The sequence below is a fragment of the Apium graveolens genome, chromosome 2, assembly GCF_009905375.1.
Source record: "Apium graveolens cultivar Ventura chromosome 2, ASM990537v1, whole genome shotgun sequence".
NCBI lineage: Eukaryota > Viridiplantae > Streptophyta > Magnoliopsida > Apiales > Apiaceae > Apium > Apium graveolens.
This window is the reverse complement of record NC_133648.1, coordinates 2,992,307-3,018,845: the sequence shown is the minus strand read 5'-3', so window position 1 is coordinate 3,018,845 and position 26,539 is coordinate 2,992,307. Positions and strand designations below refer to the sequence as shown.

Below are 26,539 nucleotides of genomic sequence, written 5' to 3'. Positions count from 1 at the left end.
AAACAATGAAGTAGTTATTTAATTTCTTAAATAACAAAAAATTATATTTTAATGATTTAATTTGTTTCCGATAATAACGGAGTTGAAAAGTATATAACTAATTTCAACAACAACTTGTTTCCATATTTACTAATTTTATTACTACTTCCCATTTATATTATCAATTGTATAATGAGTTAAGAATTTAAAATTTAATTAGATATATAATCGGAAAAATAATTAAAATATTATAATTATATTATAATTACTATAAATTAGTATATTTTTTTGACAGATTGTAACAGAATTGCTCCAAGAAGATAATACCATAGGTGATGAGATAAGGTGGATTGTAGAAGGGCCTAACAAGAATGTTCCTACGTTCAGCGGTTATAGAATTAACGGTGTTAGTTATAGCACCAAGGACCGCGATGATAATCGACAAGTTCAGTGTAGTGGTGTCTCTGTTGTTGCAGATACTTTGATGCTTGTTGAAAAAGATAAAACTGTTGAACAAACTGCACACACCTATTATGGAGTTATAACAAGTATATGGGAGTTAGACTATAATAATTTCAGGGTCCCTATATTTCGTTGTAATTGGGTAGATATTAACAAACGGGTTAAGGTTGATGACTTGGGATTTATATTGGTTAATTTGAACAAATTAGGATTTGTAAATGATCCATTCGTGCTAGGAAAACATGTTAAGCAAGTTTGCTACATTGATGATCCTCTTGAGAAATTTTGGTCTGTGGTGCTAAAGCTACCAGAAAAGAACTTTCATGACCACTGTGATGAGGAAAATGATGGCTCTGTAGAAGTAGAACTTGAGAATGACCTGCGTTTGCCCCTTTTCCCTAATTTTGATGAACATGACGACGAAAACACTAGTTATATGCGAGAGGAAGAAGAATGGATTCAGCTTCCATGATGGTAATATATATAATTTTTTATACAGCTTTCACTCCATGTACTGCTGACCCGTCTTTTTCTTATAGGTGAAACCCAGATTATCTACATGTACTTCTGGTCAACCCATTGATGAGATTACTTTTGCCGTGGTAAAATCATCATCTAGTTGACATTGACTTCTCTTGTTATAATAGATGATGATTTTATCATAGTTAAAATAATCTTTTGGTGGATAAACACAGATGAATATTATGGCAAGCTTGGGAAAAAGAGTCCGGCCAGAGATATGTTTATTATTGTAGATGATACACTTTTACAATTTGTGGTATCAAACTTGTAGAAATTAAGGTTAATGTTCTGTTTTCTATTTGTGCAGAGTTACCAGCGTCAAGCATAAAATAAGGCCTTCAAAACTGTGGCTAAGCAGCATGCATGTTAGTGGCAATGGCAAGGTACAAGAACTGTCTACTCATTTTCATTGTAACATTCACTACTGATTGTAGAACTCTTTGCGTCAAGAGCTTTGGCACATTTTAATTTCATTTGTTTCGTGTGCGATTGGACATATTACTCAATTTATTGAAGTATGTGGTTGACCTATTTTATGAACAATTGGTATAATTTCTAGTCTCTTAGAATTGGTTTACAGTTTTAATTTAACATTTCTAGTTTAATATTGGTTGTTTGGTTGATTTATGGACTGCTGGTTTTGGTTTGGTATGTTATTGTGTGGTACTGTGTACCTGGAATGTAATGTAATACAAGTCAATTTTTTTTTCTATCTTCATTAAACAGACAACGGTTTTTATGAAAATATCCAAAACCGTCTTTTAAACATGAAATTCAACCAACTATATTTTAAACTGTTGTATGAAGCACATTATTTCACACTATCAATAACCGTTGTCTATGAACTATGCATTGGATAATGGTATTTAGATTGTGTTGTCTGATGTTCACTACAACATCAGTTATCATAAACAGTTGTCTAACTTGTACAAGCTTTTTGCCAAACACTGTTGTGTTAAGGTAAAATAAATTTAAGTTCATACAACATCTATCAACCATTGTTGTAAAGGGTTCTAAACAATACCCCGGGAAAGAACTGTTGTCTAAGTAGATGAAAGCATGCACCTTAGACAACAGTTTGTAAAATCATCAATAGCTATTATTAGAAGAAACGCAGGACAACAGTTTTTTAAGAGCCAACAGTTCACCGTGGTTTAATTTTTCTGGACGACGGTTTTATTTTGTACCGTGGTCTAATGACTGTTGTGTGATTGTAAATTTCTTGTAGTGATTGTAAGAATTTTTGATCTCAACTAACTTCTTTCTATGACTACGTTAAATATGTGATAAAAATATCTATTCCACCTCGCTTTAATCTCCTTGTCCTGCAACAAAACATGGTCATCCTCATTTTTTATATACCGTACCGAACTAATATCTCTACACTGCCTATTCCGCATTTTCTCAAGTTCAAAAATGTCATTCACTCCATCTTTGGTGTTGAGACGTTCATACAAATCCTTATATGCCTTAACTTTAGCTTCTACAATTGCCTTTATAGTTTAGCTCTGTGCTACTTTAGACATTTCCTTCTTTCTATCTCTGTCTGCGCCGTTTGAACATGACATGTAGTCCAAAAAATATTCTCTCTTTAACTGCACTCTCTTTTGTATTTCTTCATTCCACCGCCACGACTCTTTGTGAGAAATTTTTTATCTGAAGTCACCCCCAATTTCATTTTTCTACGTTTCGAATAGAGTTAACCACGGTATTCCACAGTTGCTCTCCATCTCCTTCTTGCATGAGACAACTTTGAAGCTTCGTATTAAACTCTTCAACTTTCAATCTTTACAAATTTTTCACGAGTATTTTTGGTATATCAACCCTTGTCCCCTTTGTCAACTGACTACTGATAGATAAATCCATGATTAATAAACGATATTGTGATGTACAAGCTTCTTCCGGAATAACCTGGCAGTCTTTACATAATCTGAGATCCTTATTTCCATACCCAAAACCACCATGAATGCCTTGATACCCATCTACTTGTTCACTAATATGACCATTAAAATCGTCATCGACAAACAAGAACTGATCCACTTGAATATTTCTAATCAAATCATCCAAACAACCTCAAAAAACTGTTGCTTCTCCATCTCCCAGTCTAACTTGAGGGGAATAAACACATATAACAGTTCCCACTGCCATCCCAACAACTAATTTAATGTACATAATTCTATCACCAGATCTTTTGACCTCCACCACTTTATCCTTTATATTTATCGACAATATGATACCTATACTATTGTGATAATTAACTAATCCTCAATACCACAATTTAAAACCATTTGCCTTCTTTGTTTGTTCTCCATTCCACTTTGTTTATTGAATACACGCCACTTGCACTTTTTGTTTGCGTAATAAATCAACTAATTTTAAAAAGTTACCGGTCAATGTTTCCACATTCAAACTAGCAAATCGTAGGCCGCAACTTTCCAAAGATACACTGTCCCTAGTTCTATTACGACCCATGAAAAAATAATAACCTCAGGAAAAGGATAGAGTATATTTATACATGTCCGGCACAATCCATAGTTCTAATCCTCTTAAAACAAAAAATCTAAATCTGATCCTTCCTCTAATATACCAATTATTAAGACCTAAAATAAAAATAAACTCTTGTTTACTAATAATTCCAATTATTAATAATTGATTGCATCATCCACGACATCCTCACCAACCCATTGATCTCACCAGCCGACGACCGTGGCGGCGCAAACGGTGTACCACTGCCACAAAACTCTCGGTCTCTCTCTCCCCTCCAACTCCCAGCTCTGCCCTCGATCTATCTCTCCTCTCAAAACTCTTAGCCTCCGCACAACCCCATTCTCGCTCAACCTCTCTATTTCTCTACCTCAAACAACCACCGTCGCCCCCATCGTTCACCATCTCCGCCGCTCCACAAACACCGAACCCCTTAGTCAATTAACATCCCGATCCTTCGCCACCTCTCGTCCCGTTTAAACCCAACACAATCCATCACCTACTTGCCCCAACTCGACGACGGTGCTCCTCGAACCGATCCTTCACCGTGGTTTAATTTTTCTGGACGACGGTTTTATTTTGTACCGTCGTCTAATGACTGTTGTGTGATTGCAAATTTCTTGTAGTGTTTGCTCATCTTCGCAGCTTTAATTTACTTGGGTATCCTACGAAATTGCAAATTTTGATATTTATGGTGTTTCCAACAATATTGCTTAAAATGCTCACCGGCCTCTAAAATTCTGCAAAAAGTTAGAGGTGCTTCTTACGCAGTACTACAAGAAAAATACAAATACTAACACTTCCTTTTCTTAGCAAGAAAACTGTTAGAATTCAAACCCGAATTTGTCAAACTCTCCGAAAGCATAATTATCATATAAAACTTGGAGAATTAAATAAAGAGGTGCATGAATAGAGGTATACACAGCTATAGCTATACATAGGAAATTGAAGATCTGAAGTATATATACACAAATAAGGCTTAAATGGGTTAAAAAGTCAAGGCTTCTAGATGGACAACAAACAAAGCGGTGAGATATCAAAAACAGATGGGTAGTGTCTGCTCATTTATGAAACCCTAAAATAAGGTGGCTGTGTTTGAAGTAGTCAAATATAGCATGCTGGAAGCCTCCAAATATTAGCTGGTGAAATATGTGAAGGAAGGAAAATTCAACCAGCTCCTGGAAATGAGCCTGGTCTCCAGGATGATCAAGTATGGCGTGTAATAAATATTGCATACAGTAGCAATGACCTCATGTGTATTTAGTTAGTCTATAAATAGGATCAGCTAGTTCATTTTGAATGAACACACCGAAGTGAAAAAGAGAAACAGTTGAGAGAAATATATTAGAGTAGAAGCTCTGGGTGTTGTGTCTGGGAGAAATAAAAAAAGGCGTTAGCCTTGCATGTGTATAAATTAAAACGGTAGCTTTATCTATATATAAAGAAGAAAGTGTGTTTTGTGTTTTTTCTTGTTCTAAACAAAGTGTTTAAAGCCCATTACATTTCCAACAAGTGGTATCCGAGCCAAGGTTACGTTTCTGAAAAATGGCGAGCATGATACAACCGCAAATTCCGAAGTTGACGGCAACAAATTATGGAAACTGGAGCATACAAATGAAGGTGTTACTCGGGTCTCAAGATATTTGGGATCTGGTTGAAAGCGGGTATACTGAACCAGATGCAGCTGCTGAAGTAGGCTTATCAAATGACCAGAAATCAATTTTAAAGGAGACACGAAAAAGAGACAAGAAGGCTTTGTTTTTAATTATTCAAGGTGTTGACGAATCAACCTTTGAAAAAATCTCGGAGGCAAAAACATCCAAGCAGGCGTGGGAGATTTTGCAGAAATCATTCCAGGGTGTCAAGAAAGTCAAAAAGGTGCGGCTCCAGGTGTTGCGTGGTGAGTTTGAAAATTTAAAAGTGAAATCCTCAGAAAATATTGGTGAATTTGTTACGCGTTTGAAAACCGTGACAAATGAGATGAAAAGAAATGGTGAAAGTCTTGATGATGTACGGGTCATGGAAAAGTTGCTTCGTTCGTTGACAAGAAAATTTGATTATGTTGTTACTTCTGTCGAGGAGTCAAAAGATTTGTCAAAAATTTCGATTGACGAGCTGGTTGGTTCGCTTCAAGCTCACGAGCAGCGGATGGACCAGTATGATGATGCAAGCCATCTGGAGAAGGCGTTGCAAAGTAAAGTATCCATTGGTGACAGTTCTGGCAGTAACGGTTCTGTACGTGGCAGAGGTGGCTTTAGAGGTGGCTACCGAAGTGGACGAGGTCACGGAAGGCAGTCTTTCAACAGAGGTCAGAATTCTGAAGGTTATCAACCATCTGGTCGTAGTCAAAATTTCAGAGGTCGTGGAAGAGGCGGATTTCAACAACGAGGTAACAAGTCTCAATTTCAATGTTATAATTGTAATAAATTTGTTCACTTCAGTTATGAGTGTAGAGCACCAAAGGTGGAATAAAGAATTCATTTTGCAGCAGCAAAAGAAGACAAAGATGTTGGCACTGCTATGTTCCTCACTTACAAAGGAGACGAGGAAAGAAAGAAGAATGTTTGGTATCTTGACTTAGGGGCCAGTAATCACATGACTGGTCACAAAGAATTATTCACGGAGATAGACGACGCCATCAGCGGAGAAGTTAGTTTTGGTGACTTATCAAAGATTCCGGTGAAAGGAAAAGGTACCGTCACGATCATGTCAAAGAAAGGTGAAAAGAAATATATAAATGATGTTTATTATATTCCTGCATTGAAAAATAATATTATCAGTCTTGGCCAACTTGTGGAGAAAGGATATAATATACAGATGCAGGACAATTTCCTCATTATTAGAAATCAAGCTCGGGAATTGATTGCAAATGTGGAGATATCAAAGAATCGTTTGTTTACGCTTGATATGCAAAAGAATGTGCAGAAGTGCTTAAAGTCGGTCATTAAAAATGACTCGTGGTTGTGGCATTTGAGATATGGTCATCTTGGATTTTCTGGCTTAAAATTATTGTCAAAAACAAAGATGGTGGACGGTTTGCCAGAAATCAATGAACCAGAAAATTTGTGTGAAGCGTGTGTCAAGGGGAAGCAACACAGACAAAGCTTTCCCATCGGAAAATCGTGGAGAGCCAGGAGGCCATTGGAGATAGTTCATACAGATATAGCTGGTCCATTTGATATCCCATCACTTGGAGGTAATAGGTATTACCTAACATTTATTGATGATTTTAGTAGGAAAAGTTGGGTGTATATCATCAAAGAAAAATCAGAGGCTCTTGATAAATTCATGGAGTTCAAAGCACTGGCGGAAAAACAAAGTGGATATTATTTGAAGACACTCAGATCAGACAGAGGAGGCGAGTATACTTCAAACTTGTTCAAAAGTTTGGTTGGAAGTTTGAGGTACCTTACTTTCACTCGTCCAGATATTATGTATGCAGTTGGACTGGTTAGTAGGTACATGGAGAAGCCGAAGCAAGATCATTTCATGGCGGCTAAAAGGATTTTGAGATATGTAAAAGGTACACTTGGTCATGGTTTGTTTTATACACATTCTCAAAATTCCAAATTAGTCGGCTACTCAGATAGTAATTATGGTGGAGATTTGGATGACGGGAAAAGTACTTCAGGATATGCTTTTCATATCGGTACGGCAATTTTTTTGTGGTCATCAAAGAAGCAGCAAACAGTGGCTCTCTCAACCTGTGAGGCAGAATACATCGTAGTAGCAACGTGCACATGTCAAGGACCGAAGAAAAGCTCGGAATGCAAAGTCGAGTTTGAAGGGGAGTGTTAGAATTTGTCAAACTCTCCGGAAGCATAATTATCATATAAAACTAGTAGAATTAAATAAAGAGGTGCATGAATAGATGTATACACAGCTACAACTGTACATAGGGAATTGAAGATCTGAAGTATATATACACAGATAAGGCTTAAACGGGTTAAAAAGTCAAGGCTTCTAGATGGACAACAAACAAAGTGGTGAGATATCAAAAATAACTAAGTAGTGTCTGCTCATTTATGAAACCCTAAAATAAGGTGGCTGTGTTTGAAGTAGTCAAATATAGCATGCTGGAAGCCTCCAAATATTAGCTGGTGAAATATGTGAAGGAAGGAAAATTCAACCAGCTCCTGAAAATGAGCCTGGTCTCCAGGATGATCAAGTATGGCGTGTAATAAATATTGCATACAGTAGCAATGACCTCATGTGTATTTAGTTAGTCTATAAATAGGATCAGCTAGTTCATTTTGAATGAACACACCGAAGTGAAAAAGAGAAACAGTTGAGAGAAATATAATAGAGCAGAAGCTCTGGGTATTGTGTCTGGGAGAAATAAAAAAAGGCGTTAGCCTTGCATGTGTATAAATTAAAATGGTAGCTTTATCTATATATAAAGAAGAAAGTGTGTTTTGTGTTTTTTCTTGTTCTAAACAAAGTGTTTAAAGCCCATTACGTTTCCAACAAAAACAAGAAAGATATATAGTGGTAAACAAGAAAGACATGTACAAAACCAATAATAAACTGCAATTCTGTAAAATTCATTCTACCGCAGCTGACAATAAAGTTCTGGCAAATTCATATATGCAGCACGAAATAAAAATATGTAAAGTTTGAAGTACTTAGTTATATAGCACACCTGGCTCTTATGGAGTTCAAAAGAACCCACCTGTTAGTAAAATTTGGGTCGTAAGAGAAAATAACACAAATTATAATCTACATAAGTATTCATGCGTGATAATTTGTATTGATTATTTAAATAAACGAATAACAACAGGGATGTCTCAAAATCAAAGTCTAACTGACCAGTTTTACACGCTTGTGAGGAAAAAGATGAAGTCCAAGAGAAGTGTTACCTTGGAACGGAGATGGCATGGATTGGTGATCGATTTAGTATCGTAGTAATATAAATATTTAGGGTTGAGCCAATCTAATTATCAGCCTTTGGATTAACATCACTTCTTATTATCTTTTTCCCCAAAAAAAACATCACTCTCTTATTTTCAAAACTTTCTGTAAGAATTAAAATAAGAGTTTTTGACACTTTATAACTCATTTCTTTGGTTGTTTTTCGATTCGGGTCTATATTTTGTTTTCTTACAAGTTGCACCTTTAATTTTGAATTTCGCTTTATTTTGCACCCTCTGGACCGTTTTTAACTTTTATATCAGGGTAAAATTGGAAATTTCTAGTCTCCAAAAATAAATTGCCGGATCTTTCGATCCAAACTTACAAATAAATACATGAATAGATTGCAAATAACAAGTAAAAACTATGTGTAATATCAAATTTCATGAAAAATGCCCGGAAATCGAACCCCCAATTCGAAGTAAGAACCCTATAATCGAGTTTACTTTTTTTTTTTTACCTCTTTTACTAATTTTTAAGCTAGAATCTGTAAGGGCTTGATTGGAGTTTCGATTTGGTTACTAGAACTTGCGATTTTAGCTCAATAACATTTTTAAAGTCGGTTATTGGTCTTTGAAATTTGAAATTATGAGGTGTATTATGTTACTAACCTATAATTAATAAGTAACAATTCATTGACCTCCAGAGTTCCTATAATAGGTCAATCTTGTAATATTTACACCCTGCTTTATACTTTCTCAAAATCTCATCATAGGTCAGTATGAAGTGAGAAATGTCTCGTTCTTAGTTGGCTAAGGTTTATAGTCACATTGCGTATCTGAATTCCTATGTCCTCCCATGTCAATATTATGATATTTTTATTAAAGACTGAAAATATTAATATGATTCTTTATATAATATTGGATAATCAAATATGTTTAGGTTTAACATGGATGAAAAAGGTAGTTATATATATGAGAGCAATCATTTTCAATAATTCTTATTCATGAGATGATAAATATGTCCATACCAACGTAACCTACCCTCCCGCATCTTCTTGAAAGTAGACTCAATACCTAAAACTTGCCTAAAGGTATCATTTGGAATATTATCTTCCACTTTACGCCCACACATCCATATTAACATACGCATTTCTGCCGTCTATAACCGATGTTCTTGAACTTTCCACAATGACCAAAAATCCGAACCATATAATAGTGCCGGTCGAACTATAACTTTATATAATTTACCCTTCAACTTCAAAGGTAAATTCTGATCACACAGTACCTATGTGGCAACCCTTCATTTAAGCCATCTGGCTTTCATACGATGAGTAACATCTCTACTACTGTTAATGACCGAACCTAGGTACTCAACAATAGAAACTTCAACTTCCGACTCATTAATTTCCCCACTAAAATTTGCCCACATGTATTCCGTCTTAGAACGGCTCAAACACAGCCAATACATCACACCACTGCTCTAAATGGACATTAACTGCACTCCTAGTTTCTGCGATTAACACTATGTCATCAGCAAAAAGCATTCAACATGGCACGTTAGTTTAGATTTCACAGGTGATCACATCCAAAATAACGATAGAAAGCAATGGACTTAACACCAATCCTTGATGATGGCCGACCTCAACAGGGAAAAAACTAGTATCTCTTATTGGCATTCGAACACATGTCCCTACCTCTGAATATATATCTGTATCTCACGTGTATATATTGGTGGAACCCCTTTAATTTATAGACACCTCCAAATAACCATTCTTGGTATACTATCTTAAGCTTTTTCAAGATCAATAAACATCGTATGAAGGTCATTTCGACGTTCCCGGTATTTTTCCACAAGACCATCGAATAATATGTATAGACTCAATTGTTGATCGACCAGACATGAAACTAAATTGATTTGCAGAGATATTGATAACCCTAGGTATCATGGACTCAATAACACATTCCCAGAGTTTTATGGTATGACTAAGTAACTTAATACCACGGTAGTTATTACAATTTTGCTCTTTCTTTTAATATAGCGGTATCACAACACTTGACCTCCACTCCACTCACTTGGCATCTTGGCCATCCGAAGCATCTTATTAAAGAGATTTTCAACCATCTTATACAATCTTCTCCCAAATAATACCACACTTCAATCAATATCTCATCCATACCAACTTCCTTTCCCTTTCCCATCCTGCGCAGTGCTGCTCCCACTTCATATCTACTAATATTTTCCCCCAAACTAGCTTCAACCTCTGCAATTATAAGAATTTTTGATCTTAACTAACTTCTTTCTATGACTGCGTTAAATATGTGATAAAAATATCTATTCCACCTCGCTTTAATCTCCTTGTCCTGCAACAAAACATGGTCATCCTCATTTTTTATATAACGTACCGAACTAATATCTCTACGCCGCCTATTCCGCATTTTCTCAAGTTCAAAAATGTCATTCACTCCATCTTTGGTGTTGAGACGTCCATACAAATCCTTATATGCCTTAACTTTAGCTTCTACAATTGCCTTTATAGTTTATCTCTGTGCTACTTTGGACATTTCTTTCTTTCTATCTCTGTCTGCGCCGTTTGAATATGACATGTAGTCCAAAAAATATTCTCTCTTTAACTGCACTCTCTTTTGTATTTCTTCATTCCACCACCACGACTCTTTGTGTGAATTTTTTTTGTCTGAAGTCACCCCCAATTTCATTTTTCTACGTTTCGAATAGAGTTACCCACGGTATTCCCCAGTTGCTCGCCATCTCCTTCTTGCATGAGACAACTTTGAAGCTTCGTATTAAACTCTTCAACTTTCAATCTTTTCAAATTTTTCAAGAGTATTTTTGGTATATCAACCCTTGTCCCCTTTGTCAACTGACTACTGATAGATAAATCCATGATTAATAAATGATGTTGTGATGTACAAGCTTCTTCCGGAATAACCTGACAGTCTTTACATAATCTGAGATCCTTATTTCCAAGAAGAAGATAATCAATTTTCATGGAATGACCTCCACTCCTAAAAGTAATGAGATTATTCTCACGCTTTGGGAAGTAAGAATTCACAAGAACTAACGCATGAGCTCTCACAAATCCTAAAATTTTTAATCCACTCTCATTTCTTATACCATACCCAAAACCACCATGAATGCCTTGATACCCATCTACTTGTTCACTAATATGACCATTAAAATCGTCATCGACAAACAAGAACTGATCCACTTGAATATTTCTAATCAAATCATCCAAACAACCTCAAAAAACTGTTGCTTCTCCATCTCCCAGTCCAACTTGAGGGGAATAAACACATATAACAGTTCCCACTGCCATCCCAACAACTAATTTAATGTACATAATTCTATCACCAGATCTTTTGACCTCCACCACTTTATCCTTTAGATTTATCGACAATATGATACCTATACTATTGTGATAATTAACTAATCCTCAATACCACAATTTAAAACCATTTGCCTTCTTTGTCCGTTCTCCATTCCACTTTGCTTCTTGAATACACGCAACTTGCACTTTTTGTTTGCGTAATAAATCAACTAATTTTAAAAATTTACCGGTCAATGTTTCCACATTCAAACTAGCAAATCGTAGGCCGCAAATTTCCAACGATACATTATCCCTAGTTCTATTACGACCCATGAAAAAATAATAACCTCAGGAAAAGGATAGAGTATATTTATACATGTCCGGCACAATCCATAGTTCTAATCCTCTTAAAACAAAAAATCTAAAACTGATCCTTCCTCAAATATACCAACTGTTAAGACCTAAAATAAAAATAAACTCTTGTTTACTAATAATTCCAATTATTAATAATTGATTGCATCATCCACGACATCATCACCAACCTACTGATCTCACCAGCCGATGACCGTGGCGGCGCAAACGGTGTACCACTGCCACCAAACTCTCGTTCTTTCTCTCCCCTACTCCCAGCTCTGCCCTCGATCTATCTCTTCTCTCAAAACTCTTAGCCTCCGCACAACCCCATTCTCGCTCAACCTCTCTATTTCTCTACCTCAAACAACCACCATCGCCACCATCGTTCACCATCTCCGCCGCTCAACAAACACCAAACCCCTTAGTCAATTAACATCCCGATCCTTCGCCACCTCTCGTCCCGTTTAAACCGAACCCAATCCATCACCTACTTGCCCCAACTCGACGACGGTGCTCCTCGAACCGTAACCCTAATTCCCAATGAAGGCACTTCTTGATCATTAGTATACATTGAACCCAAAAAGCTTTGAACGGATTAATATACCTGTGTTTATTGGTTGAAACCCTATGAAAGAGAAATTGTGGCGTCGGGGAAAATATGTTCTATATATGTGTTTGATCCCTTATTTTAAAGGGGTGCAACAGGAGGACATCCCGGGGGTCACCCATCATAGTACTACTCTCGCCCAAGCAATATTACAACATATTACTATTCTTTTTAGTAGTTCCATTCAACAAACAAAACTGGAGGTCATTATTTGATCTTTTTTCTTTGAGAATATGTAACTAAAGATTCAATTAAGAAAGATTCAATTTTTCTTAGAGTTTGTCATGTGCATATAGCAAATAAAGCAAACAAAAAATAACAAACTTCAAATCTGAAATCTATAACTAAGCATTATGTACATCTACTATCTACAATATAGAGTTATGTGTACAATCATGTGTTTATTGATAATTAGATGATTCTCGGTATGATTAAACTCGCAAAAGATTTTTATTAAGATTTCAATTTTGATCTCCTTCTATATATTAAAAGATGACTAGGGGCAAATTGAGTCATTTATAAAATTATAAATTTTCCCTTTTATATAGAAATGCCATTCCTCACACAATTTTTGTTAAAAATAGGTATATTGTTGTATGTGGAGAGAATCGAACACCAAACCTCCTACTCAAACGTTTCTTATCACTACGATTATGCTACATAACTTCTTAGTTTACTTCAAAATTCTTATTAGATAACTCATATCCTCTCTTTTGATCAAATTCCTTTTTATACTTTAATTTTTGAGTAAATAAAATATTAATTTATATTATTTACGTGCCTCCTTTTTATTTAGTTCTTGTAATTTTATTATAAAATTTTAAAAATGCCACCACCTTATATTTGTTTCACTCACCTCATATTTATTTCCAATTTGTTTCACACATTTCACATTTATAAATTCTCTTAGTGAATCCATATTATATATATATGTGTGTGTGTATGTATCGGGACGGGGTATATATTTTTTATTAAATAAACTTTTATAAAAAAAATGTATATAAAAACCTATAATAATTTTAAAATAATCTATAATTTTATTGATTAATTTTTTTATATTACAATATAATATGTATTTTTCATTTTCATTCATTTACATTATAAATCAATTTTAATATGATTTAATATTTAAAATATGAGATATTATAAATATTTTTACATATTACGAATTAGTAGACGGGTTTTTATTTAAAATTTATACTAAAAATATAAAACTATTATTTTTAATTATTCCACGCATCCCTGTTCCGGCGGGGATCGGTAATGAAAAGAATCCCCATTTAGGATTTAAGGTGTTTTCGGGGATCGAAGATTGTACTCCCCTCTCCCGAAGTGACCCGATGTATAATTCTACAAACAAATTCAAATGTTTTTGTTATAATGATAGAGTTTTAATTTTTTTTAGTAATTAGGATCATATAATTTACTATAATCTAATTTCAAAATTCTTGGGGTAAGTTAAAATTGAAATCTATGATAAAAAATAAATTCTCAGTAGTTAAGTTATTTAATACCGCTATAATAGTATATATGAAATAAGACAATCGAGTGAAAAGGTAAAATAATCATTTATATTATTTAAAAATTATTTCTGTAAAGATACAAATTTATTCGAGATAATATTTTAAATATATATGCAGTCTTCCTCACAAGAAACTATCCCACACCTTTTGTGTACTTCCTCGCTTTACTTTTATATGTTAATTATGAATTACAAAAAATGAAGTATGTGAGATAATTACGTAATGGAAGGAATCAAAGAAAGAATTGTAGGTGATAAATCTACGGAGAATATGGGGTGTCGAAGAAAAAAGGGCTTTTCTCATAGATACCTAAATTTTATAAACTTTTTGTAAAAATACTATCAGTTTTTAAAATAAATTGTAAAAATACTATCTTTCAAAAAATATTTGCAAAAATACAGAGGTTGCATTTGCAACAATATCTGCAACTGCTAGTAACCATGTATGCAATAACAAATGCAAATTTGAAAAAATCTGTTGAAAATTACACTTAGTTGCAAAATAAGTTGTCCAGGTGGTTGCAAATAGCGAAAAATGAGTGCCTTTGCGGGCCAATACTAATATCACAAAAGCAACCATGAAATCAACCAAAAATCGTCGTCACCGGAATCATTAATATTTACTCAACTAGTTTAGTCAGAAAGAGATTGAAACAGCAAGTTAGATCAGATCCATAGAGTATTCAAGACTAATATCAGAGAGAGAATAAAATTGAACAATAAAAGACAACAACAAATAGTAGTAAGAATGTATTGGAAAACAGTAAAACGGTGATAGATCGATTGTAGGAATATAGGTGGTAGAGGACCCACGTGCTAGACAACCATGGACTAATCAAGCTGGTCTTCATCCGGCAACGGAGCTCTGGCCGACAATATTTTCCAGAGAACTTCTTGACATTGTTTGGAGTCGGTGTCTTACTTTTGTACTATTTTTGATGTCATCACTAAGCATCAAAACATATAGAGAAGAGAGAGAGCAATTATAAAACTGAAATAGAGAAAGAGAGACACGAGAGAGGGAAGTCGGAAGAGAAGAAGAAAGGAGAGAGTCCGGAATGTTGGGTGGGGGATTGGGCAGAGAATGTGCCTTTAGTTGAAAGAAAGTTAGGAACGTAATTTTGCAAATAAAAATGTAAAATAAAGTATATTTGTAATAAGTTTGGTAAGTTGGTATAATTACAAATAAAAATATAAAAATTGGTATTTTTGACAAATTCCCAAGAAAAAACCAGTCAACTTGGTTAATCAAGAAAAGTAATTCAATAGGAAATTAAGGGGAGTAAACTAATTGATTTGGGACTGGGTTAGTTGATTGAATTCATGTAGAAAACTGTAATTTGGAATTTATTTTTATTTTCTAAATTAAATAATATTAAAAAAACCGAAAAAAATTAAAATAAGGGGATGATCGTTGAATCAAATCATATCACATTCCGATTATTATAATTTAGTATATATATATTGTATAGATTATAACTTTATAATTATTATTCGTTTATATAATACTAAAGTTATTATATGATTGTATAAATAAAATTTTGAAATCTTAATTTTGAATTAAAAATCAAATGAAGAGAAACAATTAAGAGAATTTTTGATATAGGCCTCTAAAATAAATAGTAAATATGTACGAAAATATTTTTTTCTCTTATTTTTACTCATATTTCTACATTTTAAATTTATTAAATTTTTTTAAAAAATAAATTTAAATAAATATAAATGAATATCAACAGGTAAGCTAGAATATGAATAATAGATAACAAACCTCTAATTCCTAACATATTTTGCATATATAGCAAATAATACAACAACCTTCCTGCAATATTTCCAATGTAGGATTTTTATTCACATAAACAGATACCACAACATCTAAAGTTCAATTACAATTATATACAGACACACAGGGTTAAATACTGAGATCAACAACACGATGGACAACATGATGGTGTACGCTAATGATCAGCTCCCACAGCTACACAAGCACCGTTACCGCCACCACCACATCCACAACCACTACTTGAACAACAATAACCAGCATCTGAATAATCTTCCCCTTCAACTGCAGGTAGTGCATGACACCATTGATCAGTTTCAACTCAACATACCTTATAATCTTCCAAACCAGCCTGTGTTTGAATGGACTCATAATCATGAAGAATTACAACAGGCTGCAGCAGCACAAGTAGAAGAACATCATGAACAAGTCCATGAAAACGGCAACACTAACGGCCACCATGCTAACGGCCGCTTCATGTTGCATCGACTCCCCGCTCAGGAGCACCAATACCAACCTATACATTACCACATTCACACGCATCTAGTTCAACTTGAAGATATCAACACTCTAAATTTCAACAATGTTCCTTCTCAAGATTTCCTTCGTGATCAACTAGAAGTTGGATATGAAATACCCGACCATGATTACCACAAGCATATTCACCAACATATCCATCACCATGTTATGCGAAACGACCCTCAACAACACAATAATGATTATAAAGATTGTTAGAGCAATATGCAGATTTGGAAGATGAGCAAGCTAGAGATGTCAAAGGTTAAACATTCATTCATAAAGGAGACAGTACACAATGCACCTTACATATAGGTGTGAAGAGACAACTAGGGAATCAAAATAACAAACTATCAGACCAAAAGACAAACAAGTCCTCACACCAACTAATACATGACTAGCTAGTAGCAGGGTACAAACGACTATTTATTTCTAGTGGTCCTGTAACAGAAACAATAGGACACAGTAGAAAACAAACAGCATGCAAGGTGATAAGGTGGCCTGTTTCCATTACTCCCCTTCAAGCTGAGCTGGAGGTGCAGAGAGAGCTCTAAGCTTGTCCAAAAGACTGTAATGTTGTTTAACTGAGAGAGGTTTTGTCAATATGTCAGCCACCTGCAGTCCAGATGGCACATGAGATGTCATAATTTCACCAGATTTGATTTTTTCTCGAATGAAGTGGCAGTCCACTTCGATGTGCTTCGTTCGAGCATGCATTACGGGGTTCGCAGCAATTGATAAAGCAGCAAGATTGTCACACTTTAGCATAGCTGATGGCAAGGATGATAAGCCCATGTCCTTTAGCAAGGCTGTTAGCCAAGTTATTTCACACGCTGTCAAGGCCATGGATCTGTATTCCGCCTCTGCGGTGGATCTAGCAACTACAGGTTGTTTCTTTGTTTGCCAACTCACAGGGGAATCACCCAAAAGAAGACAAAATCCAGATATTGATCGTCGTGTCACAGGACAATTTGCCCAATCGCTGTCCGAGTACGCCTGAATGCAAGAATTAGAAGCAGAGGCCAGGAGAATGCCTTGAGAGGGGTTGCCAACAAGATATCGGAGCAGTTTCTTTGCTGCTTGGAGATGGGCATCTGTGGGTTGGTGCATGAACTGACTCAATGTAATGTCTGGTCGAGTCACGGTCAAATATATAAGCTTTCCCACCAGCCGTTGATAAATATGAGGATCTGCCAGAGCAGAGCCAGTAGTCGGTGTCAACTTCAGGTGAGAGTCTATTGGCAATTTCAGCGAAGATGCATTTTCCATGCCAAATTCCTGTAGCAAGTCAACAGTGTATTTTTTCTGTGAGAGGAAGAAACCTGCAGATGTTCGACTTACTTCCAGTCCCAAGAAGTAAGTAACAGGACCAAGGTCCTTCATATGAAATTGCTTCGCCAACATAGCCTTGAGATGATCAATACTGGCACTTGAGCTTCCAGATATAAGTAGATCGTCCACATACACTAGCACCAACATGATGTGTTCCCCTGATATTTTTGTGAACAGGCTATAATCGGTTTTCGATTGCACATATCCAATCATGAGAAGTGTCTCTGATAATTTGCTGAACCACAGCCTAGGTGCTTGTTTGAGCCCGTATAGAGACTTTAATAATTTGCAAACCCATTCTTCAGACGACACACCACCATCAGAGCCAGTCACACTAGCAATTCGCGAACCAATTCCTGCATACCCTGGTGGAAATTTCATGTATATCTCCTCGTGCAATTCACCATTTAAAAATGCGTTGGATACATCCATCTGTATAGCTAACCATCCTTGTATTGCTGCCACAGGAAGAAGAGTTCGAACAGTTGTCAGCTTAGCTACTGGGGCAAAGGTTTCGGCATAATCGATGCCATACACTTGCTTACAACCCATCACAACGAGCCTTGCTTTGTATCTTTCAACCGTTCCATCAGGATTATACTTAGTTTTGAAGAGCCATTTGCATCCAATGGCTTTCTTTCCTGGTGGGAGTTTTGTTATATTCTATGTATTATTTTTCTCCAAGGCGGTCAGTTCTTTGTTCATGGCCTCTACCCAATGAGCATGTTGCAGTGCTTGTTTGAAGCTGACAGGATCAATGTTAGCAGTCATCTTAGCAGAGAAGCAAAAAAACTGTGTTGTCATTGGGAGATTCACCACTCGAACTATATTTGCAGAGGACTGAGCACTATTTACATAGTCACCAAGCCAAGTTGGTTTGGTTACTACTCGTGCGGACCTTCGTGATACAGGAATTTCAGGTGGTGCTTCTGCATTATTTCCATCATTTTCTGTTTCACTTTCATCTTGGACTTCATCAATAACCAGGTCATCATGATGATATACCGAAGGTTGGGGCATAGCAACGGGTGTGGGCTGTATATAAGCAGCTGTGTTATCACCATTCAGAGGGAATATTGACTCGTGAAATGTCACATCTCGAGAAACAAAGGTTCTTTTGGTTGTCAAATCTAATAAATTGTAGCCTTTTTGATTAAACGGGTAGCCCACAAACACACATGGTACTCCCCTTGGCCCAAACTTGTCACCATGTTGAGATGGATTTGCAGCAAATGCTAAGCAACCATAGGCCTTGATATGATCATACTCTGGTAGTTTTTCGAACAGAACTTCATAAGGGGTTTTATTACCTAACACTGGTGTAGGCAATCTGTTGAACAAGTAGACAGCTGTAAGGACACATTCACCCCAGTGTTCCAAGGGAAGAAATGCTTGAAAACGCAAACAACGTGATATTTCTAACACAGACCTGTGACGTCGTTCCACACGTGCATTTTGTTGTGGACGGTGTACACACGATTTTTGGTGCAGAATCCCTTTCTCTGCATAATATTGAGTGCACAAAGCATCTTTAAATTCAGCAGCGTTGTCAGACCTTATAGTGCGAATTGTAGTATTGAAGTGCATGACAACATAATTGTTGAATGTCTTTAAGGTTTCCAGATAGTCGGATTTTTGTTGAATGAGATAAACCCAGGTAACTCGTGAGTAGTCATCCACAAGTGTCAAAAAATATTTGTATTTCCCCCGAGTGGCAACTTTATAAGGTCCCCATGTATCCACATGAACTAACTCAAACTTTGCAGAGGCATGAGAATCACTCAATTCAAAAGGGAGCTTTGCAAACTTTGACATAGGACACGTGACACATACTTTATCAATAGGCAGAGTTTTATTTTTGAGAGAAGGAATGTACCTCAGCTTACTTATAGGTGCATGTCCCAACCTGGTGTGCCAAAGAGCAAAGTCGGATTTCGATTGTTTTGTGGCAGAGTGAACAGTAGCTGGTATAGGTTCATCTTTGAGATAATATAGGCCGTTTTGTAGGACACCAACAGCTCTCTTTGTCTTTGTCACCGCATCAGCAATAACACAACCCATCGGATGAAAGTTGACAATACAATTGTTATCTTGTGATAGCCTGTGAATAGACAACAAATTGTGTTGGAATTGAGGCACATAGAGTACTCTTTCCAATACAAGACCATTCTTCATGGTAATTTTGCCAATATGAGAAATGACAGTGCTTGCCCCTGTTGGCAATTTAATAATTAATTCTGGAGGAGCTTTCTGAACATTGTGCATAGTAGCAAGACTGGATGCCATGTGATCACTGGCTCCAGAATCAATAATCCAAGTGTTGTTGTCAACTGTTGACAAGTGACAACTGACCATTCCAGAAAAGCAATGCTCGATTTCATCATCTGTCAAGGAAGAGTTCACAGGGTTTGTAGCAGCATTTTGAGGTAGCATTTGCAGAAGTTGTTGTAGTTGTTGAGTTGTCAGGGTCACATTAGTAGAAGAGTTGACTTGAGATGCATTATTAGCTTGTTTTTTGAATCTATGAGTTATATGCTGAGTCCTTGAAATCTGAGGTTTATATTTTCGATGCCACCTAGGGTAGCCTATGACAGTCCAGCACCTATCTCCACTGTGATTTTTCTGACCACAAGCATGACAAGGTGGCCCTTTATATTCAGGTTGTGACCTACTATACATAGCAGTTGCATCTAGTGAAGCCATAGTGAAAAGATCCTTTTGGGATTCTTCTTGTTGTAGAGCAGAAAAGGCAATCTCAACAGTAGGTAAAGGATTTTGCATTAACAACTGTGATCTAAGAGCAACATACATATCATCTAGGCCATTTAAGAATTGAAACAGTCGAGCCTCAGCTTTTTGCTTATTTATAGCATCTATAAATGCAGTTATATCTGTGGCAACAGTAGTGACAACAGGCAATGCATTCATAGACTCAATCTCCTCCCAAAGGCTACTTAAGGTTGTGAAATAGTCATTCAGTTTCATGTTATTTTGTTTCAACGCAAATAGATCTTTATTAAGCTTATATTTCCTAGAACCATTGCTTAAAAGAAACCGTTTTTCAAGCTGTGACCAGACTTCAGATGCAGAATTTATAAAGAGGATAGATTGTTTGATGTAATATCCCGTAATTTTTTTAGAATTCGACTAATAATAGAATAATAGAAAAAAAGTATTAAAATTTGATTAAGATTAGGATTTAAAATTGAATTAGAATAACATGCCTAAAATTTGGATCAGATTCTAATATGGATAACTTGTAGGTTAAGAAATAGGGTTTTGTATCGTTATAAATACATTCTATTCGTCTTCCTCGTTTTAATCATTAAAATTCGTAGGTCTTTATTCATAAAATTCAGCAGTCTTGTAAAATTCGTAGAAAATTCATCTTAAGTCAGAATTCAGTGATTCTGGACTTTTCGGAAAGGTCTTTTCGTTCTCTACAACTTTGATGTTTCGTGTTTTCCAAGAAATTGTCATTTAGAGGGTCAAAATCGAGTAGTTTCAGATCTGGTCAGGTTTTTAGGTAAGTTTTCGATCGATCTTACTAGTGTTTTCAAAATTGTATGTTATGCGTTTATATTTGATTATCAAAATATGGGCTAAGTGATGATATTTTTGAATGTATTATGTGTTACAAGTATACGTATTGTTGTATATATGTGGTGTGTAGACGATAATTTTAGATCTCTGATTTGTGCCATGGTTTGTGAAAATATCGAATAAGAATTTAGGACCGCAGTCACCGGATTGTAGTGACAGTTTTCAGAAAATTTAGGACCGTTATCACCGGGTTGTAGTGGTCTTGGCATGAGTTATTGATTTTAGAATTATTGTTGTCTATGTGCTATGTGTATTGTGTGTATCGAATAAGAATAAGAATAAGAAAGTGTATCAAAAGTGTTTGTTTCGTATATCGTATCGTATAGATTATCGTATTTTGTTATATGTGTTCATGTTACTTGGCCTACTAGTTGGATCGATTGGTCTCTTGCTGGGCTGTATAGCTCATTCTTACAATTTCAGGTTTCGCCTAAGAGTTCGAGTTGGATAGCATTGAAGTTAGAGGACTTAGAATTGGAGTTGTTTGAATTTTTGGACTTCCGCTTTTAGCTGCGCTTTTGTAGTAGACACCTTTGTAATAGAGATTTAGAATTAGTAAATTATATTATGTTTTAGTTTTGATTTAGAGTTAATGGTCCGGAAGTGCGGGTCGTTACAGTTGGTATTCAGAGCAGGCTGTCTTTCGGAGTGTATTAGGTATGGGACTAGTACATTCCCTAGGATTCGATCTTGTGGACCATAGTTTGACCTTTGGTAGATCAGGGGGTAGATGTGTCTCGAACTTTAGGATTGTTGTGAATTTGGGGACCAAATTCTTTTTAAGGAGGGTAGTATGTAATATCCCGTAATTTTTTTAGAATTCGATTAATAATAGAATAATAGAAAAAAGTATTAAAATTTGATTAAGATTAGGATTTAAAATTGAATTAGAATAACATGCCTAAAATTTGGATCAGATTCTAATATGGATAACTTGTAGGTTAAGAAATAGGGTTTTGTATCGTTATAAATACATTCTATTCGTCTTCCTCGTTTTAATCATTAAAATTCGTAGGTCTTTATTCATAAAATTCAGCAGTCTTGTAAAATTCGTAGAAAATTCATCTTAAGTCAGAATTCAGTGATTCTGGACTTTTCGGAAAGGTCTTTTCGTTCTCTACAACTTTGATGTTTCGTGTTTTCCAAGAAATTGTCATTTAGAGGGTCAAAATCGAGTAGTTTCAGATCTGGTCAGGTTTTTAGGTAAGTTTTCGATCGATCTTACTAGTGTTTTCAAAATTGTATGTTATGCGTTTATATTTGATTATCAAAATATGGGCTAAGTGATGATATTTTTGAATGTATTATGTGTTACAAGTATACGTATTGTTGTATATATGTGGTGTGTAGACGATAATTTTAGATCTCTGATTTGTGCCATGGTTTGTGAAAATATCGAATAAGAATTTAGGACCGCAGTCACCGGATTGTAGTGACAGTTTTCAGAAAATTTAGGACCGTTATCACCGGGTTGTAGTGGTCTTGGCATGAGTTATTGATTTTAGAATTATTGTTGTCTATGTGCTATGTGTATTGTGTGTATCGAATAAGAATAAGAATAAGAAAGTGTATCAAAAGTGTTTGTTTCGTATATCGTATCGTATAGATTATCGTATTTTGTTATATGTGTTCATGTTACTTGGCCTACTAGTTGGATCGATTGGTCTCTTGCTGGGCTGTATAGCTCATTCTTACAATTTCAGGTTTCGCCTAAGAGTTCGAGTTGGATAGCATTGAAGTTAGAGGACTTAGAATTGGAGTTGTTTGAATTTTTGGACTTCCGCTTTTAGCTGCGCTTTTGTAGTAGACACCTTTGTAATAGAGATTTAGAATTAGTAAATTATATTATGTTTTAGTTTTGATTTAGAGTTAATGGTCCGGAAGAGCGGGCTGTTACAGTTTGATACCTTCAGATACATTGCTGTGAAGCCAGGAGATCACGAGGTCATTACACGTGTCCCATTGAGCAGCCTGTATTGCATCTGCTGGATCTCTGATTACAGTTCCATTCAAGAAAGCAAGCTTTCGTTTTGCTGAGAGTTGAATTTCAAAGGAGCGCTTCCAAGATCTATAGTCTGAGGCACCTTGAAGTTTTGATACACTCACAGAGAGAGGCCCATCAGAGGGGTGTATAAATAGTGGATTTTGCATATCCGCAAGAGTAAATCTAGCACCATTCGCCATAATAAGCTAATAAAGGTGCCCACTTTCTCAGATCTGAAAAGAAAAACAGCAAGAGAAAGGATGAATGAGTGACAGATGACTGAAAAACACTAGCTTTTAGCTCGAAAAATCACCAAAAAGCATGTAAGAAAGGCTCTGATACCATAAAGATTGTTAGAGCAATATGCAGATTTGGAAGATGAGCAAGCTAGAGATGTCAAAGGTTAAATATTCATTCATAAAGGAGACAGTACACAATGCACCTTACATATAGGTGTGAAGAGACAACTAGGGAATAAAAATAACAAACTATCAGACCAAAAGACAAACAAGTCCTCACACCAACTAATACATGACTAGCTAGTAGCAGGGTACAAACGACTATTTATTTCTAGTGGTCCTGTAACAGAAACAATAGGACACAGTAGGAAACAAACAGCATGCAAGGTGATAAGGTGGCCTGTTTCCATTAGATTATATGTTTCCTCCTGGTGACGAAAACAATGTGGATCTCGATAATCTTGATTTTGCCCAATTTCCACCTATTTTTCAATGATTATTTACTCTGGCGTTTGAATAAGCTAGAAGTGCAGTTAGCTGTCAAGTAGTGTTTTCAAGTTTTCAGGGTTATCTTCAATGTTTATGTTTTAATTTTCTTAAAATTTGTTTTAAGAATTTATTTATATTAAAATTATTTCTCTTTGTTAGTGTGTTTTTTGCGATAATTAGAATAATATGTTAAAAACTAAGAACATTACAATTTAATATGAATTATATAAAAGAATGAAACGAAGACATGATCAGTAACTTCTTCCCCTCATGACTTCATGTAGATACTTCAAAAATTGCACATAACTTCTCTGCTAACTTAACATCATAATAAACTTTTTCCTCTTCGACTTCATCATGCAAATACTTCAAAGATTGCACATAACTTCTTTGCAACTTAACATCGAAATTGTCTCGCTGCTCTTAATAAATGTTTTTGTTAATACAATTGATGCTAGTAACTTTATAAAATTGATGCTAGTAACTTAAATATTAGACCTTATTGTGGTTTTTTAGTTTAGTTATACTAGCTTACACCTTATACTAGTTTGGTAATTCTCCTTATGTCAGAGCCATGAATGTTCAGTTGGTGATATAACCTGGTGGAGGTCCTGCTCCTTCGACGCCGTGCTTGGATCCTTGGCCGCTGTGGAGGTGTAGCTTTCATGGGGCTACTACAAAACAATACCGGTAGGGGGGTTTGGGTCCCGCGGCGCCTCCGGTGTGAAAGTAAGAACTCGCTTTTGGGGAAGATGAAGATAGAAAGGAATGCAAGGTGGCTGTGTGTGTATATGAGTGTGAGAGAGTGACTAACCCCAAAACCTTAACTTCTTGGGCTATTTATAAAACTTTTTTTAATACAATTGATGCTAGTAACTTTATACAATTGATGCTAGTAACTTAAATATTAGACCTTATTGTGGTTTTTTAGTTTAGTTATACTAGCTTACACCTTATACTAGTTTGGTAATTCTCCTTATGTCAGAGCCACGAATGTTCAGTTGGTGATAACTCCTGGTGGAGGTCCTGCTCCTTCGACGCCGTGATTGGATCCTTCGCCGCTGTGGAGGTGTAGCTTTCGTGGGGCTTCTACAAAACAACACCGGTAGGGGGTTTGGGTCCCGCTGCGCCTCCGGTGTGAGAGTAAGAACTCGCTTTTGGGGAAGATGAAGATAGAAAGGAATGCAAGGTGTCTGTGTGTATATGAGTGTGAGAGAGTGATTAACCCCAAAACCTTACCTTTTTGGGCTATTTATAGGCCAAGGATAGGATTTTGGGGTTGGTACTTTTGAATCATAGTCATTGGTTCTAGGTTCGGAGGACACCTGGATGGGATGCATGCCTTACACGTGTCGGGGCGGGATTGGTTGAGAAATGTTCTGAGGATCCTCTGACACGTGCATTGATTATTCCCATGATTGATGGGTGACATTTGTCCATATAATGCGTTTCGACATGTGCCTCACGTGTTGGGACCTCCGAAGGTTGGGCTTGCGGGACTGGACCAGTTAGGACTAGTAGTGTGCGGGACTGGATTGAGTTAGTGGTCCGGGCCTTGTTCTTGCAGGAGCTACATATAGTATCAGTTGGTGGATAAGGATCCAGAAAGAGCTATCCCTTTATTCTCGGGAGCAATTAATTAAGGAGATAAAGTGGATAGTGTTTTGAAAGATATGGCTATTTGTTATGAAATAACAAAATCGATCCGAGGAAGCCATTGAAGTCATTGAGTCGTTGAAAATACGATGTTCTGATAAGTTTTAAGAGTCCCTTGATAACATCTTGTCGGATCTCTACAAGAGATGTGGCAGATTAGATGACCAAATCGCGTTGTGAGGCGGAAATTGTTCTTGATTCAATAAGGAATGGCTTTTAATGGGAAGCGAAATTGATGACAATAATTCTTCTTTAAGTTTGATAAAAGATAATGAACATTTACAAGTAATTCCTGTAAAGGCTTGAAATCTTTCTGATTAATAATAATAATAATAATAATAATAATAATAAAAATAATAATTATTAATAAATATTAATATTGATTAATATTTGTTAAACCCATTACTTGCAGAAATAACCATCACATATTTAAAAGAAGGTTTCCAGGAAATCCTATCCCCCAATGGATATAGAATATCCCTCCATTATTGTCAATTATTTTCTCCACACTTTTGTGACATGAGTTCAAATCAAACTGATATGGTCTACCCAATACTAACTCACATGATTTTATATCAAAATTATCAAAAACTGTATTATCTTTGTAGCTCAAGCTGTCAATGTCAATCATAAATTTTTTACTAAGGTATTAAAAGCCATTGGATTATTCCAAACAATATTATCTATTGCGACAAAAATTTGTAGAGGTAATTTGATTTCATTACCACTTCCCTTAAATTAAATTTCTCGGTATATTTGCAATCTACCACAATCTCGAATGTTTGGGGACTCACTTTACAAAATGGTTGAATAAAGCTTTCATGTTTCAAATTA

At 35.8% G+C, this 26,539-nt stretch overlaps 2 protein-coding genes across 2 annotated transcripts; one reads left to right on the top strand and one right to left on the bottom strand.

Annotated features, from left to right (window-relative positions):
- The first annotated feature begins 4,992 nt into the window (after positions 1 to 4,992).
- LOC141684164 (uncharacterized) lies at positions 4,993 to 7,245 on the top strand. Its single transcript, XM_074489005.1, has 4 exons — positions 4,993 to 5,836; positions 5,936 to 6,139; positions 6,491 to 6,643; positions 6,719 to 7,245. Exons 1-4 carry the CDS (start codon positions 4,993 to 4,995, stop codon positions 7,243 to 7,245), a joined length of 1,728 nt encoding a protein of 575 aa, XP_074345106.1.
- An 11,152-nt stretch (positions 7,246 to 18,397) lies between these two features.
- Positions 18,398 to 23,521, bottom strand: LOC141684147 (uncharacterized). Its single transcript, XM_074488987.1, has 2 exons — positions 23,245 to 23,521; positions 18,398 to 20,811 (listed from the first exon to the last, which is right to left on the bottom strand). Exons 1-2 carry the CDS (start codon positions 23,519 to 23,521, stop codon positions 18,398 to 18,400), a joined length of 2,691 nt encoding a protein of 896 aa, XP_074345088.1.
- Between the last annotated feature and the right edge of the window lie 3,018 nt (positions 23,522 to 26,539).

What these genes read in the sequence shown, in the direction of transcription:
- LOC141684164 (XM_074489005.1), top strand. Translation starts at nt 4,993, where the DNA reads ATGGCGAGCATGATACAACCGCAAATTCCGAAGTTGACGGCAACAAAT. An exon ending in AGGCGGATTTCAACAACGAG is followed by an intron (nt 5,837 to 5,935) that starts GTAACAAGTCTC and finishes TTCATTTTGCAG; the next exon opens with CAGCAAAAGAAGACAAAGAT. An exon ending in TGATATCCCATCACTTGGAG is followed by an intron (nt 6,644 to 6,718) that starts GTAATAGGTATT and finishes AAGAAAAATCAG; the next exon opens with AGGCTCTTGATAAATTCATG.
- LOC141684147 (XM_074488987.1), bottom strand. Translation starts at nt 23,521, where the DNA reads ATGGCGAATGGTGCTAGATTTACTCTTGCGGATATGCAAAATCCACTA. An exon ending in TCACAGCAATGTATCTGAAG is followed by an intron (nt 20,812 to 23,244) that starts GTATCAAACTGT and finishes CTGCATCTGAAG; the next exon opens with TCTGGTCACAGCTTGAAAAA.